This window comes from Panicum virgatum, chromosome 2N (genome assembly GCF_016808335.1).
Source record: "Panicum virgatum strain AP13 chromosome 2N, P.virgatum_v5, whole genome shotgun sequence".
In the NCBI taxonomy this organism is placed as follows: Eukaryota; Viridiplantae; Streptophyta; class Magnoliopsida; order Poales; family Poaceae; genus Panicum; species Panicum virgatum.
Window position 1 is genome coordinate 8,571,275 of NC_053146.1, and position 20,050 is coordinate 8,591,324.

Consider the following 20,050-nt stretch of genomic DNA (forward strand, 5'->3'; position numbering starts at 1 on the left):
TTGAGCTTTGGTTCATGGAAAATGCTGCACCTCCCTGGCCGGCTGCTGTGCTGGAAACTGAAACATGTCCAGCCGTTGTGCTGGAAACTGATACAGGTCAGTTTCCGGCGTGCTTGCCGCTGTCACCGGCGTGGAATGGATGCAGCCGGAGCGTGTCGCTGTGAAGGCCTCACGACCTCCTGTGGTCTGCTTTCATGCGAGACCCTGACGGCCAGGAGCGCTGAGCTCCTGCGGTTCTGTTTGTTCCCCTGAGCAAGCGGCAGTTGGTGGCTGATGGCGCCAAGCCCAGCTGCCGGGCTGCCCCCGGCCCGGCCGTCTAGCAGCCACCTGTGGCGCGCCGGCGGCGTCCTCCAGCCCGTATCCGGCTCGCACGTCCTGCTGCAGGGGCCGAGGCGCCGCCACCGGCGTCCCCCGGGCGCCGTCGTCCGAGCTGCGCCGGACGCGCCCCCGGTGGTCAGGGCGGGCGTCAGCGCCGTCACCGAGCTCCTCAGAGCCATTGCCCCAAACAAGACGCCCAGGCAAGCTTCGCCTCTCGTTCGTCAAGCTCACCCTTGGCTCTGGATTTGGATTCCGTGGAATCAAGCATCCATTTTTCTTGGCTCGGCCGTGCAGGGACGCTGCCGAGCAGGGTGAGGAGCCAGACCCGCCGCCGTGCGGCAGCGTCGAGGATGTGCTCGCCGTGCTCCGAGACGACTACCGACGCGCCTACTTCCTCACCGGTACGGGTTTTTTCTTGCACCTTGCTGCGTTCTTTCACCAGGGATTTGCTTGGATGATCATGGCGGCTGATAGATTGCAGAACTGATTGAACCTGATAAAATTACAAATTTTGATGCATGCGAACAAAGCATGATACGGATTGTTCAGAGAAATGTGAAAGGAAATGATAACCAGCTCCTCTAGCATTGCAGGGGATTTCACTCCGGGCATATACACTGAAGATTGCTTGTTTGAGGATCCGACGATAAAGTTCCGGGGGTATGTCTGTTGTCTGATGTCTCCTTAAAAAAAAAGAGTTGAGGAATTTGTGACCATGAGTGCATTCTTGCTCCTCATAGGACTATCTAGATACTCTCAGAATCTGGATCTACTAGTGCCATTCTTCGACAGCCCTTCGCTTGAGCTCGAAAACATTGAAAAGGTAACAAACAGCATTTGTTGGCTGGAATTCAGTGATTCGTTTGTGGAAACTTTGTTTCTGACTCGCAATTCTGCGTTGGCATCTGAAAAGTTTTTTTTAGATCTGAATTGCAAGAACCAACTTGCCATTCTTGTTGTTGTATAGACTTAAGTTATCACCAAGTCCCAGCTCGTAGTGAACATTTCTTTTAGTTAATACAGTTATCTGAAAAAAAAGTATGGACTTATGATCCATACTGAAACACGTTCAGCCTGCGCATTTTTTAAGTTGTTTGAAATCTCACAGGGTTTGAGGGTTGAAACAAGGTTCATCAAAGCAACATGGAAACTAAGGTGCTTGAAAAGAAAAGTTTGATTTTCCCTGTAGTGTTTTACAATATAATTGTGTTCTCTTTGACTAACACGTCTGTACATTTTTCAGGACATATTTGAGGCTTCCATGGAGACCCCTTATTGCGATCAGAGGGAACACAACCTATGATCTGAACGAAGATTACAAGGTAGCAACCAGAAAACCCAATCCTTGTAAAGTTATCTCCTTTATGACCAAAGGAAATCGAAAAACACTCCCAAGATTTTTGGTTGCATTTGTTCAGGTGGTTCGGCACTCTGAGAGCTGGGACGTCTCTGCGCTGGAGGCCATCGGCCAGATATTCGTGTCTGCTCCGGAGCAGCGGAAAGGCAGCTGAGGCTGAAGCTGGAGATGTGCAGTGTGCAACACCACACCACACATGATCAGAACACATGCCAAGTCCATTTCCAGAGCTCCATTTTCAGTCAGAAACCAGCAATGTTGAGATCATCGTTTTCTAGCGTGATGGAATGTAGTTGTGGTGATTTCAGGACGAGGGGCCAGTACAGTACAGTAGGTAAGATGAAATGTGTCACATTGATTGGCCTTTGAAGACTTGTACTTTTCCAAGTTGCAAAAAAAAAAACAGTTATATTTTCTTTCTTACAAAAAAACTGAAGCAAATATGTTAGACAGATGCTTACGCCAATGATCAAGGTAAAACATTTATAAATAAGTCTCTAAGTCTTCCGGTAAGATCATTACGATTTACGATCCGAGATCCCATGATCTAGGTAAAAATTTCATTTAGTACTTGATCAAATCTGTTAAAAAAAACAAAACTCCTATTCCAAAACCAACCACCTCTGAATCAGATTGGCCCATTCTTATTCTGTCCATTTCTGAACTTGCCGAAATGGGCCGGCCCATTCTGTGCCACCCATCCTCCTCTCCCCCGGAAGCTTCTCCGGCCTTCTCGGCCACACAAAACGCCGTGAGGTGGTGACGACGGTGGGAAACCGAAGCTCTCTGGAACTACTCCGGCGAGCATCGGAAGCACACGCACGAGGCCGCGGAACCTTCCGGAACCTTCGCTAGGATGCTCTCCAGGTTCTCGGCGTGGTTCGTGAACCCGCGCCGGAACCCGCTGGCGCGCCTCCACCGGAACGCCGTCGCCGCCCGCCTCCGCAAATACGGTCCGTGTCCGTCTGCACCCTCCTCCAGGCTCCCAACTACCCGCGCGGGACGTAGGGTTAGGGGCTAGCTAGGCTCGTCGGCGGCGTCCCTGATCGGTTCTTCCCTTGCTGTCGCCGGCGCAGGGCTCCGGTACGACGACCTGTACGACCCGTACCACGACCTGGACATCAAGGAGGCGCTGGCGCGGCTGCCGCGGGAGGTGGTGGACGCCCGCAACCAGCGCCTGAAGCGGGCCATGGACCTCTCCATGAAGCACCAGTACCTCCCCGACGACGTCCAGGTCAGCACTGGTGCTTGTTCCTGGCTCTGTATCTGTAATTCGTATGCCCTGTAATCCTGTATGCAGTTGCCAATTGCGAAACCACGAAATTTTAGGCAATTCCATGCTGCTGTAGTGGTGGTTCCTCTGGATTACCAGATTGAGTTTAGGTGGATTCGTAGGAATTGGATGGAGGACAAGTGAACGATGATTGGTGTTGGGATGTAGAATGGTCCTAGATGCTCTTGAACTTTTGAAACCGGAAAGGAGTTTAGTTATTGCTGATGTGATTTCCCACTTGTGAGCTCTTTTGCGTTATGGTTTTTTGCATGTAATAATGCTCGCTATTTTTACTCATTCCTTAGTTTGTGGTGGTGAATATGGAGATGGTAAATTGCCGTAGTGATTTTGGGGCTAGTTTTCCTAATTGGTTAGTTTCAAGCAGGGGTTTGCGTCATGAATTGGATAATGTCGTTTTAGATGCTTGTTTAATGGAAAAGGTGGAATCTTTAGCGTTTGGTGATTATGTGGGTTTTCCTGCTTGTGATCGCTGTTGTGAACTTGTGATAGTTATATCCGTGTATGCTGAGCGCAATTGTCCCATGTCTTCTTTTCCTGTGTTATATATGGAGATTGTGTTGTTCTATGTTCGTCTTTTTATTTTTGAGGATTTATTGATGCAGCTGGAGATATATTATATAAATCGTTTATGTAGGAAAAGTAGGATGCGTATAATGTGGTCGATTGTATTGCAATGAGCCCCTTGAGCGGTATATATAGGAGTACAAGGCTTGGAGGGCAAGACACCTCACCTAGAGATAAGGAAGGCTATCAAGGGATTACATCAATCCTAAACTACCATATCTGGAGTTGCCTAATATACTCTAACATCCTCCCGCAGTCGTAGCGGTAGCAACACGAACGGTCAGATTGGAGAACAATGGAGATGTATCCCCACTGCAGTCGGAACGCCGGTGCGAAAGTTTTGACTGGAGACTCATGCAGATGATAGCCCTTTAGTGCCGTAGTAGCCGAAGTCAAGGTGGACGTGGTCGAAGCCGTGGAGGGGGCGCGGGTCGAAGCGTCGTCGAGGTGCTCGAGTACACAAACTCAGCAGCTTCTTGCCGAAGATAGCAGCAGGACGGTGCGGCGGATGACGATGGTAGAAGGCGCGGTTTGCGACTTAGGTCACGCTCAGGACAGGGGTGGCGACGGCGCAGGTTCCAGCAAGTGTTGCGCTCAGATCAGGGGTGGCGACGACGTCTTCCTTCAGGAACATCGGCGGCGATGTCCGCACGAGAAAGGCTGGAGGCGCGGAGGCGGATTGAGCGCCTGCTTGACGAAGACCGGCAGCGAGTGGCACCACCGCCTGAAAAGGCGACGACACCGGTAGGGTGGCTTGATCACGAACGTCGTTGCTGCAGCCTGGAGGGCGCAACAACAACCTCGTCCTTCGGGAGGGTCGACGATGGATCGAAGACGAACGGCAGGGCGACGCAAACCGATCTTAGATCGGAAAAAGGGAAAATCAGCAGCAGCATCAAGATGAACCTGCGGGTACAATCTCGGGTGCACCAAGTAATGCCCCCCAAATCTTATCCCTATCCGCCTGTTGGCCAGAGGACAAAGGAAGGGGCAAAAACAGAGGGGTCGAGACCCGAGCGGTCTCTGCTCCAGCTGCGGGGTGGACGCCCTCGCAGCCGCATCCTCGCGCACAAGGCGGCGGCGGAAGCGGCGCTGAGGACGAAGGGGACGCAGGCTTGACTGCGCGGAGGAGACAGCCGGTGATGGAAGGCGGGAGGAGCGAAGCCCCTGGGCGCTGCGGCCCGGCGGCGACGTCGATCGGCGGTGCGGTGGCCCGCCGGCCCCAATGGCGTAGTGGCCTGGCGTCCCCGCGGTGTTCCTCCGCAGCCACGCACTCGCGCTCATGGCAGCGGTGCGGCGGCGCTGGTAGGAGTCGGGGCGCCTGGCCTGATGCGCGGGAAGGGTGGGCGGATCCGGATGCGGAGCCGAGAGGGAGGACGACGCAGAGGCATGCAGGCCTAGTGGCGCCCCCATGGGGCGGCCAGGGAAGAGGTAGGTCCTTCTGCTGTGCTAGACGACAACGGCGGCGCGGATCAGAGGGATCCGCGGCGCATCCTAGGAGGGCGGTGCCCCCGGCGGAGATCAATCTCGATCTCCCCGGGGGCGCGCAGGTGCAGCGGAAGCGGCGACGCGGCTAGGGTTAGGATCTCGTAACCTAGGCGTCTGATGCCATGTAGGAAAAGTAGGATGCGTATAATGTGGTCGATTGTATTGCAATGAGCCCCTTGGGCGGTATGTATAGGAGTACAAGGCTTGGAGGGCAAGGCACCTCACCTAGAGATAAGGAAGGCTATCACGGGATTACATCAATCCTAAACTATCATATCTGGAGTTGCCTAATATACTCTAACAGTTTAATTAGTCTAGCATTTTTTTTGAGATTACACAATACAACTCAAACACTCACAACGCAAGCAGGAACGGATCCAAATGGGAGGCTAAGGGGATCAAGCCCCCCTACCTCCCCAACATCAATGGATACCCCCTAAGCCCCCTCTCCATTTTTAGGAAGAAGTAATGAAGAAGAAGGGGAGAAGAAGAAGAGAAGGGGAGGAAGAAGATGAGAAGGGAGATGAGCCCCCTCTAGATGTGTTGGCTAGATTCGTCACTGAACGCAAGCACACTCACCCCTATGAACACATGTACACAAACCCTACTGTTATTAGCATCTTCGAAGACCGAGCCAGCAAATCCTCGAGATTGACGAAGTCATCACAGGCACCTCACTGTAAATGGGAACATCGCCTACCACCGAATGCACAGCGCCGTTAAATCCTAGAATATTTGCTCCCACAGGGAGTCAAACCCAGGACCTAAGGTGCTACTGAGACTCCTGTAACCACTAGGCTACAAGCCCTTTCACATTAGTCTATATCTGAAATTCACCTAGCGCCGATCTGTAAGTGCTTCGAAAATGCTCTATTTTTGTTGACAAACATAAATTTTTAAGGGAATTGTTTTTCTAGTAATTGCTAAAATTATTTATTATGTTTCTAGAATCCATTGAGACATCAATTGATGCATCATGTATTGACACCTTGATTTCTTTTGACAGGCAATACAGGTGCCATTCAGAAGCTACCTTTCTGACATGCTTGCTCTTGTGAGTGCATTTGTTTCTCCTTATCATTTTATTTCTTCGCAGATATGATTAATCACTTGACCATTGGAGACTTCGGTCATTGATTATATCTCATGATACTTTTTTTTTTGCCATACTTGTCTGCTGCTTTCTTCTACCAATACATCTTATCCGGTATAATATCTTCATTGCGTGGGGTCTTGCTAGTTTCTTTTCTCCCCTATTCCTTAGCTTGCCATATCAAACCATACCAAATTACCAATCCCCAGGTGAATTTGAATCCGCTGTGTTCGTGCCTCTCTGTTATCTAAAGTTGGATTTTATATGGTCAAAGAACTTGAATCGATCCTGTTTGGGGCAATATCTGAAGTTGTTTTCTTAAGTTTTTTATGGACTTAAAAGCGCAACTGAACTTGTTTCTGAATATCATAGAGTCTATGCAGCTTTTGCTTCTTGCTCTTCCATAGTAGATAACAACAAAAAATGTTGTGGAAGTTGTAAACATAAACCTTGCAGTTTGAAGTTTTCTTGTTTATAGTCTATTCACCATTGTCCAGTATATCATCAACTGTAGAAGGGCATGGAAGCATAGTACTGTTGTCAACTTTGATGTTAATGGTGATCAAATAATCACCTAAAGGAGAATCAATCAGACAGTGTGATGGATTTGGCTTGTGACTTGTGTTGTGTACTCGTTTTGATTCCACTTGTTTCATCACCTTGAATGTAGAATGTGTTATCAACATTTAATTGATGTCGATCTGTGAGTATATCCCTGAACTTTTATGTCAGGGGCACTTTTCCCATTAAGATGTTAGACATTCTAATTTGAAGGAGTTTTATTGTATTTTTTTTGCTAGAAATCATATCTAGTTGGAAGATTATTCAAAAAATCTAGTTGGAAGTTTTTCATGGTAAAATCCCTAGATGGCTGCTGTTTAATGCATCTGAATTCATTGCAGGTGAAAAAGGAGAAAGCAGAGCGTGAAGCTCTGGGAGCACTTCCCCTGTACCAGAGAACCATCCCATAATGTGCTTTCTTCATTATGATCTAACAATGAGTGGCAATAAGATACAGCAGATGATACTATAGTGTGCATTATGTGTAATCAAAGACATTGCCAGCCCAATTCCCACTGTCTTAGCGCAATGTAATGATTGATGGAGCCATGTATATTTGTGAACGCTTCAACATTCAGTGCGTTTTGTGAACTGGAATATATTGTTACTGAAGTCCGCTCGGTGCTACCGTTGCGGAGTATAGTTTTGTGTCGATTATTTGCAGATTAATTCAATGACTGAATTGTACATGAGCAGATCATAACATCTTGTGACTCACAACAGTGTAGTTTGTAAGGAGCAATCCAGCGTGTGCTGATCAAAGCTACTATTTCGTGCTTGAACTGCAATGCGAGAGTGGGAGTACCAGAACTGCAGACATGTACAAGGTACGAGTGAGAGTGCGCTCATTTCCAGTAAAAGAAAAGAAAACCCTATGCTTTTTCATTGCATGACCCAGTTGCAAGTTTTCGAGCTATACAAAAGAAAATTGAGCCGTGAGCTCCGGCATTTTGCTGAAGAGGAGATGCCTCTCTGAAACTTCTTTTAGATGGACTCTGAAACCTGGGAGGCTGGAAGAAGGTTAAACAACCTCTCCACCACCACTGGTCCCGTGACCCAAGTTACTTTCAGAAAACTTTTGAAACCTCACCAACTTCCCCAATGTACAAGTTACCTTTAAGGCTTTAACCCAGGTACTGAAATGTGTTTGACATCAAGTCTTGTGTTGGCAAGATGCAGAAGAGGACTGCAGACACTCCAAACGCCACAAAAGGCAAGTTTGTACCCATCTGCAAAGTATGTGAGCAGGAACTACCATTGGGCTTTGGATCCCTGCTACTGTCTGAATGTGCACAATGTACAGTAGGCACCATGCATGTGACTACCTGCTGCATATGCATATGACTGCATGACTGGTAATTAGTAAATCTTGCAGAACTTCCAAAAAAAATCTTGCAGAACCTCTCACCTGTACACTCACTCACCACAAGAATGTCCTAGATTAAACCTCATGTAACATTGGTCATTAAAGTTCCTCCAAAAAGTTAAACACCATGACCATTAATCTTTGCCTAATCCTCACATCCTGCCACCTACCTCTACCAACATATACGCTCTTTTGACAGTGAGTTGATCGGCATGATTAGATGCTTATCCTTTTCCATATGTCCATCTCCAAATGATTGACTTTCCGAGAGGGTGACATGTACTATCTTTCACTGCACTGGATAGATAGCCTCCATAAGTGGAGAGCATCAGAGCAAGCAGGGTCCTCCCCAACCTCCACTGTCCCAGCACTCCAGCACTGATCACCATTGCCATGGCAAGCACATGATGAGCCAGCAGCTTCATCAGCTGCCGTGAGTGTCCACTGTCCAGTGAAGGGCCCCTACACTCCACACCTCTGCTCACCGGTCACTATGCGTCATGTATGGTACAGTACTGGCAGCAGCCTTTTTGGAGGACAAACATTGCTGCATTATTGTCTGTGTCTCCTAGGCCTGTGGCCTCTTCTAGCCATTGCAGACAAACGCCATAAAACGCCTGCCCACGGATTGGATCGCATATACTTTCCTGACTTCAGCTGATGGTGTTGTGTGCGGCCAATTTTTTTTTTGTTACGTTGTATCGCATTTCGGATGAGATTCCCCTCATCTTGCCCCTAGTCACTAACATGTGGGTCTGGTTCCACGCGTCAGTGACTCTAAAGTTAGAGGGGAACGTAGGAACCCTTTGCTCGCATGCCACTGTAAATTCGATTGTTTTGCCGATATGAAACATCATCAAAATGTTACGGGAAACCCGAAGGAAAAAAATACAACAAGAGATCTCATTATGCTTACTTGGTGAGCAACCAAATGGGCACTGTCTTGCGTGTCATGTGACCCTCTCATTTCACAATAATTTTTCCAAATCATACAAAAGGATCCAAGCTGACATCGTTTTAAAGACAATCCGTGCCCATCTTTTGCCGCCCACCCATAGTGGTAGGGCATGAGCTATCATTTTGTGGAAGCAAGTAATTTGGCGGCCTGATCGCGGTTGTGGACCTGAGATTATGGTGCCTAATTAGGCTATTATTATTCCCCTTTGTGCCAATAGGAAAGATGTGCCCCTTTTGTTGTGGCTCATGAGCAATGCATTTGCATGATGGGAGATTTCTTTTCTTAATTAGACAGTGCTGCAGAATGATTGACACTATATTACAGTAGCATACTTGCAAGGAGCAAGCATTATGTTCTCATTTCATTGAAAAGCAATACCACTTGAGTGCTTGTTTAGAAGAACTGAATAATTACATCATTCAGACACATCTGGAATGAACCAAAAGGGGAAACTCTTACATAATTTACTACAATTCAGGCAGGTGAATTTCCAAGCAGCATCTTCTCAATTTAAATAGTATAATATGATAACCTTATTCCTTTTCCTGACACCTCAAAGATTCCCACAATGGTGTCCTAGATTCCTGAGGAACGAGAGTACTCTATCCTGCCTGTGATGAGTGAATTGTCAACCGTGCGGTGTGATCGTGCGCTTGGTCTTTGGATTGCAGGTACACGGGCGTCGAGTGTCGACGAGGAGCTGCCGTGGAGGTGCTGTGGCCGATGGACCGTGCGGTGTACGGCGGTGAAGGGCAGCCGGGACCGGAGCTCGGACCGGGCAGCATCTGTGGCGTCCACTCCTGCATCGAGGGCGCAAGCGGCGACGGAAGGCGGGTTTCTTGGTTTGCGCCACAAAACCAAGGAGGCGGACGGCGGTTGAAGACGCCAAGTCGTGGAGGCACGGGCGTCGGTCTCGGGACTGACGGAGGCGACGGGCGTCGACGGTGTCTAGGGCCTCGCTGCGGGTGAGGAGGTGACGGGCGTCGGACGGCGTCTAGGGCCGTCAGAAGGCCGAGGCGGGAACGGCGTCTAGGGCCACAGCGTGTAGGCGGGAATCTTCCCGCGCGTGAGGTTTTGGCGGTTTTCTCAAAACCGGCCACCTACCCGGGTTTCGCGGACCCTCCAAAACCGCGGACCGGTACTTCGTCGATGTAGCGGCATCGCAGCAAAGACTTCGAGTCGAAGAAAGAAGCTCCGCCGTCGATCGAGGGTGTACAGTGGGCTGCTGCAGGCCCGACCGGTCCCCCGGACCGGTCTGACCGGTCTGGCCGCAGCAACCGGGTATAAAAACCCCCACCAGCCCGTGGCTGGGTGAGTCTCTTGAGCCTTTTGTTTTCTCTTCGTTTTTCCTTCTCCCTGCCCCTGCTCTAGGTTAGGGCCAAGGTCTCCAACGCAAATGGAGGTTAGATTATAGCTAATCTCTTCGATTTAGAGGATGGATGATGGTGTGGTCGGCTCTAGCCTTTGTATAGGTGAATTCCTCCGTGAATTATGAATGAAATTGTGTTGAGATTCACCCGTGTGTGCTGAGCTTTTCGTCCTCCCCTTCCCTTTGTGTTTTTGGACTTGATTTTTCCTCCTTTGAGGTGTTTTGTGTTTGGAGGAGTCAAGTTCTTCGATTCGTGGTTTGATGGACTCGTTGTGACGATTCTAATCTATCTAGCCTAGTGCCAAACCCGCAGGAATCGCGAGTTCTCACGGATTGAGATTTTTGGGTTCTTGAGAAAACCCCAATTCTCTTTGATCTTCCCTTAATTTCTCACGATATGTTAATCTTTTGGGAAAGATCTTTTGGGGATATGTTCATGGGGTAGATGCGAAGCTTTCCTCCAAGTTTCGTTGGATTTGGACTTCGTTTGCTCGAGATTTGACTTTTGGAGCTTTGTTGGCGGGCTGTCTGGGGGCGACCGGTCTGACCGGTCTGACTAACCGGTCTGACCGGTCTGGAGTTTGAATTCCCAGCCCGACCGGTCTGACCGGTTTGACCGGTCTCTGCAGTCCAGTTCTGCGTTTCGACTCGCTTTGCTTCCGCGCTGCGACCTGGGTCTTCTGCTTCGAGATAGCTTGTCCATAGCTATTCTCGCTGACCTAGGTTCGAGGGCTTGCGGTGATTTTGGGACATAGGCCGACGTTTCAGATTTCGGAAGAAATTTTGATCGGCTCCCATTCACCCCCCTCTGGTCGCCAGTTTCGGTCCCTCAATTCCTCATGTTTTCATTCCAAAATTGTTGCAGCCTTAATTGCAGGAGCACCTCTCTCTCAAGTCTCAACAAAACAGATGCTGCTGGTAGGAAGATCGAAAGGTACACTTTCTGGGCTTGGCGTGAGTGGACAAATCTACCCGCTAGGCTACTGCGAGCAACCGAGCAAGCCATGTGAGGCTTCTTCCCTTTCCTCCGTGCACAGCTTTCTTGCGTGGCAAAGTGACATGCTGCTGCGCTCATGTGCTGGTGGCTGGTGCATGGGGGAAATATATTTAACTTTTGAGGGGCAAAAGTGTCCTGGCTTTTGTGCAAAGGCATGCATCTGTTTGGGGTATGTTTTGTATGAAAAGAAAATAGAAACAAACTTAGTGATGCACTGATGCTGTGATGGTACAGTGAATTTTCTTGAGTGCCAACATCATAGAATTATATATGGGGTGGCTCACCTTCATTGATCATAGAATCTTAGTGATAGTGCGATCATTTATGCTGGTGAGATAGTGCAATAATACGGTTTTGTTAGTTGAGGTGTGTGAGCACCACATAATAATAGTAATGATGATCTGGATTCTATTTTATTTTTAGTGCATGAATAATTACTTGGAGAAAGATGATGAGTGGATTTAGGAGAGGTGGTGAGGAAGAAGCCATTCAGGTTTCTAAGTGCCCGTTGCATGAAAAGTTGGAGAGATTGTAGTTGCCTTTGTATGGGAATGAATTCCACCTGGTCTTTTTGCTATGACTCTGCTGCTTTAGGAAAGGATGCAGCTTCTGGAACAAGCAGATCAAGCAAATACGAGTGAAGCTTCCGCTCGACAAAACTCTAGAGAGTTTACAAAGTCGCAACTCCGTGACACCTTTGTCTAAATGTTTGTCTTAGAGGATGTTATTATTAGCAATATATAGGATTACTATTTAAGTTTTAGGCTTGCCAGTGGCGGACCCAGGAATTGAAACTAGGGTAGTCCTAGCAAAAAAATTTCAGTTGAACTATCATCTTTAAATCTGAACCACTAGCATCATCCACAACTGGATTTGAATCTAAACCACTAGCATCATCCACAACTACAGCTGAACGTGAACCACTGCCATCACACAATGGAGTTTAATTTGAGCCTATACCACTGTCATCATTAAACTGAAATTGGTGGGGAAGAAACAATCTTGCTTCTTTGCTTTCGCTTCATGTTTCTTAAAAAGAAGGGCAATGCTTCCATTCTTCATGACTCAAGTGCAATGTTTATGAAAAAATAGAGAAATATTTCCATTAAGTGAGATTGAGATGAAATCACAATCACCGGTTTGACAATCGCTTCATGTTTATAAAAGAAAGTACTTACCAGTGCTAGTGGCAGTGAGGGTCCGGACGGCGGCCGCACGTGTGCACGGGATGGCTGGAGCCTGGAAGCGGCCATGCGGGAGGCGCCGGCGCGCCGGGTTCACCGCGGCCGTTGCCGGTGCGTGCAGCGCCCGCCCAGGCGCCCAACAGCAGGGCGCAGCCGCGCAGGGGACGCGAGTGCAGTGCGGCAGGCAGCCGGTGGCGGGAGGTCGCCAGACGGGGCCGCGCGGACGGCCGCCTTCGGCAGGAGCTAGGAGGTGGGGCCGCGCGGGTGGCGGCTGGAGGCGTAGGCGCGGGTAGCGGCGGCGCCCTCGGGGTCGGGGTAGGGGAAGGGCCGAACGGGACCTTCAGGCTTCAACTGAGGGAGACTCGGAGAGAGGGAGAGGTGACCAGTTGGGCTGAGGGATTTGTTGGGCCAAGTTTGGACACTATTTTGAAGAATTAAAAAGTTTTTGGGCCAAATTTTTTGGTAGTCCTGGGCCTACCCGGACTACCCTTTGGGTCCGCCACTGTTGCTAGCAACCGAATGTCCGATGAGAGTTTTTCCCTATCGGTGTAACATCGAAACAAGACATTTGCAACATCAAAAAATCTATAGGTGCGATATTGAAAAATATGCGAAAACACTAATTACATTGTTTGACTCTCGGATAGAAAAACACTATGTTTCATGCAACATTCACAGTAAAACATGCGGAAATAATAGTTACGACATAAAAAATCAACTATTGAAACATATGTCGCAGCGTCAGATTTTTCCTCCCATCGGGACGTAAGTGACTTAGCATTTCTGGTTAAGTTTTATTGAAGATTGTCGGTACCGTAGGACTGGGGTACCCCCTCTTGCTGTGTCTAGGCAAAGGTCTTGTAGTTATCCTTAACTACGCCCTGACGGCCGAGCAGCCGGACCCCTGTGGTCCGGAGCCCTACTCTCCCGGCAAATGGCCCCGGATCCGCTCTCCGCTCGGGGAGGGTCCGGAGACGCCACGTGTCCAGGAAGGAGGTTGCCCTCAGCCAAAATAGCCGGGGCCCCGGACCCCCGCCGGGTCCGGGACCCCAGTTGTTTACTATCCAGACCCCTCAGCGGGTGGAACCAACACCCCGCCTGGGCTGGTCCGGAGCCGCCACGTGTCCGCAGGTGCAGGCACGCACGCGGTACCGCTTGGCTTCCACTGAAGGCTCGCCTACCTACCGCATTCCAACCGGTAGACGGAAGTGCGCCCTGCCACAGCAGAGCCCGAGGCGGCTTTTGCCAGGTTACACTTGTAGGGTCGAGATGGCGGACTAGAGGGGGGGTGAATAGTCATTTCTAAAACTAATTGCGTCGGCTAACCGAAACTTATGCGGAATTGAAACAATTCGCTTAGCCAAGACTTCACCCCTCTAACTATGACTCTAAGGCACCTCCAAAAAGATCCTACACAAAGAAAATGGAGTGCCAAGCTAGTAAGAGCTCTCCTAACAATTCTAATGCCAAGTCACACAAGCCTAAGCACTAATACTTCACAAACCGGGGGAGCTCCTACACAATTCTAATGAGCAAAAGCACAAAACCATACCTAAGCTCACTAGATGCTCAAGGACAAGGATACATAATCCAAATCCAAGAGCTCAACTTGCTTAGCTACACAATCTAAGCACGAGCAACTAATTAAGCTACACAAGCTAACTAGTTACACTAGGATCTCTACTTCTAGCTACACAAGCAAGAAGATGATTAGCAAGCTACACAAGCTAACTAATCACTAGAGAGCAACTACACAAGCACAAGATATAGAAGAATGTAAATACAAGGCTTATGATTTGGAGAATGCAAACCACCGAGAAGAGTAGACAAGATTGACACGGTGATTTTTATTCCGAGGTTCACTTGGTTGCCACCAAGCTAATCCCCGTTGAGACAAGCTCCAAGGTTGCCGCCGATCCTCTTGCTAGTGGTGACTCTCAAATCACACTCACCCACGTGGAGTGCTCACACCGAGCTCTAGCACATGTTCCGGTCGGACCACTTGTTGCTCTTCACGTCTCGCTCAACTAGAGTTGCTCTTTGCGGCAGCAGCGGGGTGAGCACAATACCCCTCACAATCTCTTCTCCGGAGCACCGCACACTCTTCTTGCAGGCTTCAACGGAGCCTCTTGCCACCAAGCCGTCTAGGAGGTGGCAACCTCCAAGAGTAACAAGCACACCGGCTTGCAACACGATCACCTAGTGCCACTCGATGCAATCTCTCAAAGCAATCGCACTAGAATCGCTCTCTCACTCGATCGGATGATTACTATCAAGTTAGAGTGAGTAGAGGGCTCTCAACCACTCTCACACATGGACACCAAGTCCCCACGGTGCTCAGCCACCTCAAATGGCCGGCCACACCCTCTATTTATAGAGGGAGGCCCCAAACTAGCCGTTACACTCAAATCCCGTGAAAACAGTGTTTTCGCGGACTGTCCGCCTCACAGAGACCGGACCGTCCGCCATTCAAAACCAACGGCTAGAACTGCAATGATTATGTGTCAGAGTCGACCGTTAGAGCCCCGGGTGGACTGTCTGCACCCCTGGGACGGACCGTCCGCGGTTCAAAACTTCGAACCAACCGATTTGCAAACGTCTCTGACTAAATCTGGAAGTGACCGGCGGACTGTCCGCTCCCCAGGGGCGGACCGTCCGCCGTTCAAAAAATGAGCACACACAGAAACCGCAGTGTTTCTGTCCCAGAATTTTCAGTAGGAGGCGGACCTCCCGCCCCCAAGGGCCGGACCGTCCGCAGTACAATTTGGACACCCAAGACAGAACTACCAAGTTTCTGCGCCCGTTTCAGCTTTTAAAGGCGGACCGTCCGCCCCCATGGACCGGACGGCCCGTAGTTCATTTTGGACCACCAACAGAGCCAAAAACGGTTCTGTTTGAGCTCATCTGGGATAACGGCGGACCGTCCGCCCCCCAGAAGCAAACCGTCCGCAGGTCTATTTCCAGCAGAAATGTATCTCGATAAAATGCCCATAACTCTTAGCTCCAATGTCCAAATTTGGTGATCTTGGACTTTATGGAAAGCTTATTCAGAGGGCTACACAACCCAACTGAATATTTGATCAAAAACACAATGGATCAAAGCAGTATTTCACTACAAGAGTCAACCTAATCTCCGAAGAACACCGAAAAGCCTTTCTTGCTTCCTCAAGTTGATAAATAACAACTCCAACTCTTTCTCCTTTGCAAACGTGCCAACACCACCATGTGAACAACACCATGTGCATGTGTGTTAGCATTTCACAATCATTTTTAAAGGATTTTCACTTGATCTCACCACGCCACTCGATCCTAGCAACATCGCAATGTTAGATCGCTCAAGTGGCACTAGATGACCGATATGCAAACAAGTTTGCCCCTCTTGATAGTACGACCATCTATCCTAAATCCGGTCATGCACTTCTCTACACAACCTTTGACCGGTGAAATGAAATGCCCTACAAGTCATACCTTTGCCTTGCGCATTCCATTTCATCTTCCCAAATGTTGATGCCACACAAGCACCAAACTCCATCAAGCCTTTTGATCATCATCATGAGTTAACACTTGGCTTGATCTTTCTTAAATGATATGATCCACTCCATATCATCACATGACCTCTTTGGTCCATCGATCTTGACCTTGCTCGCTCTTCACCGTTGCCTCGGTCCATCGGCGCCAAATCTTGCCCAAGCTTCACCGCCTCGCGGTCCCTCGCTTCAAAGCCTTGACTTGCCCTTCTCCATTGCAACCGATCCATCAAGCCAAGCCTTGTCTTGATCTTCTCCACTTTGGTCACATAACTCCATGTCATGTCTCATATGCAATGAGCTCCTCGATCACACTATATGAGCATAGCATCAACCCTTAGTCATTTCTCCTCCATGGCACATGTTGCTCATACTAGTGTCTTTGTGTGGACTAATCTCCTGTGTATCTCAACATAAACACTTATTAGTCCACCTAAGTTGTCACTCAATTACCAAAACCAAACAAGGGCCTATCAACACTGTTGGTCGCGTGTTACCAAGGCGCACAGTACAGCCGCTGGCACTGTCCACGCCGCGTATGTCAGACTACTATTCCAGTTGGACACGACGGCTCGGCTTCGCCCATTATGACGCCTACACGGTAGACCCAGCAGTCTACACCGCAACCTACACCGCCTCAACGGGCGCCTCGCCGATAGGACAGATGAAGCCTCCCTCGGAGACAAAGTCTACAGGGTGATAAGCGTATCCGACGAAGAGATCCTCAACACTGTAGCGCTTTGATGTCTATTTTATGGTATACTATACAACCTCGTTGGCCCACGTGTCGGGGTCCAACGCCTGTGTACGCGCCTCCCTTGCGCTATAAAAGGGAGACACCCGTTAGAGAAGGACTCAAGTCTGGGAAAGCAGAGGCTTGACTCATCCTGAAACACAAGAGCTATACAGCTGTCGTGGTGCTGCAAACCACAGCCGGGTGGCGGAAGGCACCCGCCCTAGCCCAGAGGGTGTGAACTCGGGGGTTAGCTAGTCCCAGTCAGATCTCACTCAAGAACACGATGAACACAGCAAGATTTAGAGTGGTTCGGGCCGCCGGAGCGTAATGCCCTACGTCCACTGTGTGTTGTATTGCTCTCCCACGAGAGTGAGAGAGTTCGCGAGAGCTTGTGTGTCTGGAGGCTTGTCACGCGCAGCGAGCGCCTCCCTTTTATATCTCAAGGGAGGCGCGTACATGGCTGTTGGGTCCCCGACAAGTGGGCCCAACGATGTAGTATAAAATAACATACTGTTCATACATCATGGCGTCGCAGGCAACGGGGATCTCTCTCCTGGAATCCCTTGCCTGCTCCTGGAGTCCCTCGTTCATCATGTCCAGGCGCTGTCTTGTCGGGACGATGCTAGACGTAACTAGTGGCGTCGCCTGCCACGTAGCTGAACGGGCTGTGTAGCTTGCGGCGTAGGCGGCATGATGAAAAAGTGCCGTGCCGTCGTATCCATTTAATGCTGCAGACGGGCTCTGCGCGGGTGCGGCACAGGCGGCTGCACTGTGCACCTTGGTAATACGCGGTGCACAGTGAGGCCTGACAAAGGCTGCCCCGCATGCCGTGGCGATAGAGCACGCCTCAACCACCCGCATTAAATGCGGTGGGTGGGTGAGTCTCCTAGCGGAGGACTCGCACACGAGCCCGCGACCGTGCCTCCGGGACACGTGGCGGCTCTGGACCCCCACGCGGTAAGGGGGTCCGGATGGACGCAGGAGGTCCCGGACCCCTATGGGGGGTCCGAGGCCTCGGCTGTCAGCTCGGAGCTTCCCTTCCTTAGAGACACGTGGCGTCTCCGGACCCATCCCCAGGCAGGGAACGGGTCTGGGGCCGTTGGCCTGGTGAGGAAAGAGCCTGACCCGTGGGGCCTGGCTACTCCGTCCTTTGCGCGCAGTTACGGATAACTACGCGGGTCCTGCCATGCTGCAGTAAGAGTGGGTATCCCTGCTACAGGGTACCGACAGTGCCCCCCGGGCCCACCTTGGGGGAGGTACGAACCCGCAGGTGGGGCCACTACTGCAATTTGGCTCTGCATAGCTTGAAGCTTCTTACTGCAGGGGTCTTGACTGGCTTTGACCATCCATCGGGTTGTTTGCTGCCTCATCACATCGCAACGACTTATTGACTCATGGTCCCCACGCACAGTGGTTCACCTAGTCACGCGCGCGACGCTTGGCATTGTTGCGGCCGGAGTAAACGGATCATTTACCACCGGCGCAGTTCCCGAAAAGCTCGGCCACGCCAGCGCTTAATACGCACACGTCAGCTCAGCTTCCGCCTCGCTCCGCGCGCGCGCGGGCGCGGTTCAGATCCCGTCTTTTCGCACCCTTGTTGGTTACCCGCTCACCCCGACAGGTGGGTATGGGCCCCCATGTCATGGACTGGGCGGTTAACACCAGGCGCGGGCGTCGCTTGGGTTCCGGCGACGGTTCCGGGGTGCGCCAGTTGAGTCAGGCTTTATAATGGGGCGAACCGCATTCCGCGGTTACTTTCCCGCATTCGTCTTCTTCCTTCCAACCTTTGCGCCCCTTTGCCTTCGAGCTTTCCTTGCCCCTTTCTCCCCTACGCAGGCTGCTCCTCACTCCACCGAGAGATGGCGTCCCTTGCTCATCCCCGCCGCTTCCAGACCGAGGGAGAGTTGAACACAGTGCGCCGCCTGCTTGGATGGAGTGCTCAGGAGACCGGCTGGGGGGTCCGAGCAGGCTCGATTCCCCTTGGCAACCTCCGCGCCGGGGAGTTTGTGCTATTCACCTCGCACATCTCCACCGGCGTGGGACTGCCGATTTCTTCGTTCCTGCTATTGCTGCTGGAAGACTTCGGCCTCCAACTTCAGCACCTGATGCCCCACTCCCTCCTCCTGACGTCCATCTTCGTGCACTTGTGCGAGATGTTCGTGGGAGTGCGGCCCTGCGTCATCCTCTTCCGCTACTTCTTCATTCTGGTGAGGTCCGAAAGGAGCAAGGACGAAGTGGGGGGGGGGTACTACTTCCAGATAAGGAGTGACCTGCCGACTCCTTACATTCCCGGCCTCACTGGCGGGAAGTGGGAGGAGTGGCGCAGGGACTGGGTGATCGCCACCACCGAAGCCAATGAGCGCCTGGCCCTGCCGACCGAGGGGCCCGCCTCCGACCGCGCAACCTGGAGGGCCAAGCCGTCCCTGCAGCCGGAATTCGACTCCGTGCTGGGCAAGATCAGGTCGCTGGCGGAGAGCGGCCTCACCTCATGGCACGTGCTTGGAGATTTCCTGAAGCGCCGGATCGCTCCCCTGAAGCAGCGACCGTGTTCTGCGTGGAACTTCACTGGCCTCAACGACTGCAGCAGGACCCACCGCGGGGAGGGGAGCGACCTGACCCAGGAAGCCTTGGAGGTCCTGGTGCGGAATGTGACGGGAGACGCCTTCATCCCAGAGAACCTGATCCTCCCTCAGAGCATAGTCCCCCTCTGTGAGGACTCCGCGAGGGTGGCGGTGCTGGCTACCCTGCCAACTCTGGACGACGGGGGACTAGCCCCACGCCAGACCGGAGGCGACCCGAACCGCGGGCTCCGGATCCCTGGCGCGTCCGGGGATCAAGCTACACTGGGTGCCGCGGGGTCCGGCGCCACCACGAAGGGGAAGCAGGCCGCGGCCAGCAGCGCCGCCACAACCGGTTCCAGCCAGGCACAGAACAGCTCCGGTGCGCCGTCGGGGGATGCAGGCCGGCGCAGGCTACTCAGGGGCGACGGGACCCTGGTCTCGGAGCCCACCGCGAAGCGCCAGAGGACCTCCGAGGGCGCGGGCCAGGGTAGCTCCCGGGCTGCCGGCCCTCGCGGGTCCTCTGGGGCGACTGCACCACCACCATCGCCGCCGAGGAATTGCTCCCGCCAACGGCAACAGCAGCAGCAGCAGCCGCAGGAGCAGCTGCAGCGGGTGCGGGAACGGCCACAGCAGCAACAGGTGCAACCCCGGGTCGCGCCCGTGCCGCAGCAACGGTG

General features: G+C 51.4%; 2 protein-coding genes across 3 annotated transcripts; both read left to right on the plus strand.

The window, feature by feature from the left end:
- The first annotated feature begins 127 nt into the window (after nt 1–127).
- On the plus strand, nt 128–1,621 carry LOC120659664. Its single transcript, XM_039937877.1, has 6 exons — nt 128–518; nt 613–719; nt 912–978; nt 1,060–1,141; nt 1,427–1,489; nt 1,562–1,621. The coding sequence occupies exons 1-6, from the start codon at nt 274–276 to the stop codon at nt 1,619–1,621; spliced, it is 624 nt and encodes a 207-aa protein (XP_039793811.1). The 5' UTR covers nt 128–273.
- A 773-nt stretch (nt 1,622–2,394) lies between these two features.
- On the plus strand, nt 2,395–7,375 carry LOC120659663 (cytochrome b-c1 complex subunit 7-like). 2 transcript variants are annotated; one of them, XM_039937875.1, is made up of 4 exons: nt 2,395–2,628; nt 2,752–2,909; nt 6,028–6,075; nt 7,017–7,375. In XM_039937875.1, exons 1-4 carry the CDS (start codon nt 2,532–2,534, stop codon nt 7,083–7,085), a joined length of 372 nt encoding a protein of 123 aa, XP_039793809.1. In that variant the 5' UTR covers nt 2,395–2,531; the 3' UTR covers nt 7,086–7,375. The 2 variants fall into 2 exon arrangements, with proteins under 2 accessions (XP_039793809.1, XP_039793810.1); XM_039937876.1 differs by lacking the exon at nt 6,028–6,075.
- The last annotated feature ends 12,675 nt before the right edge of the window (nt 7,376–20,050 follow it).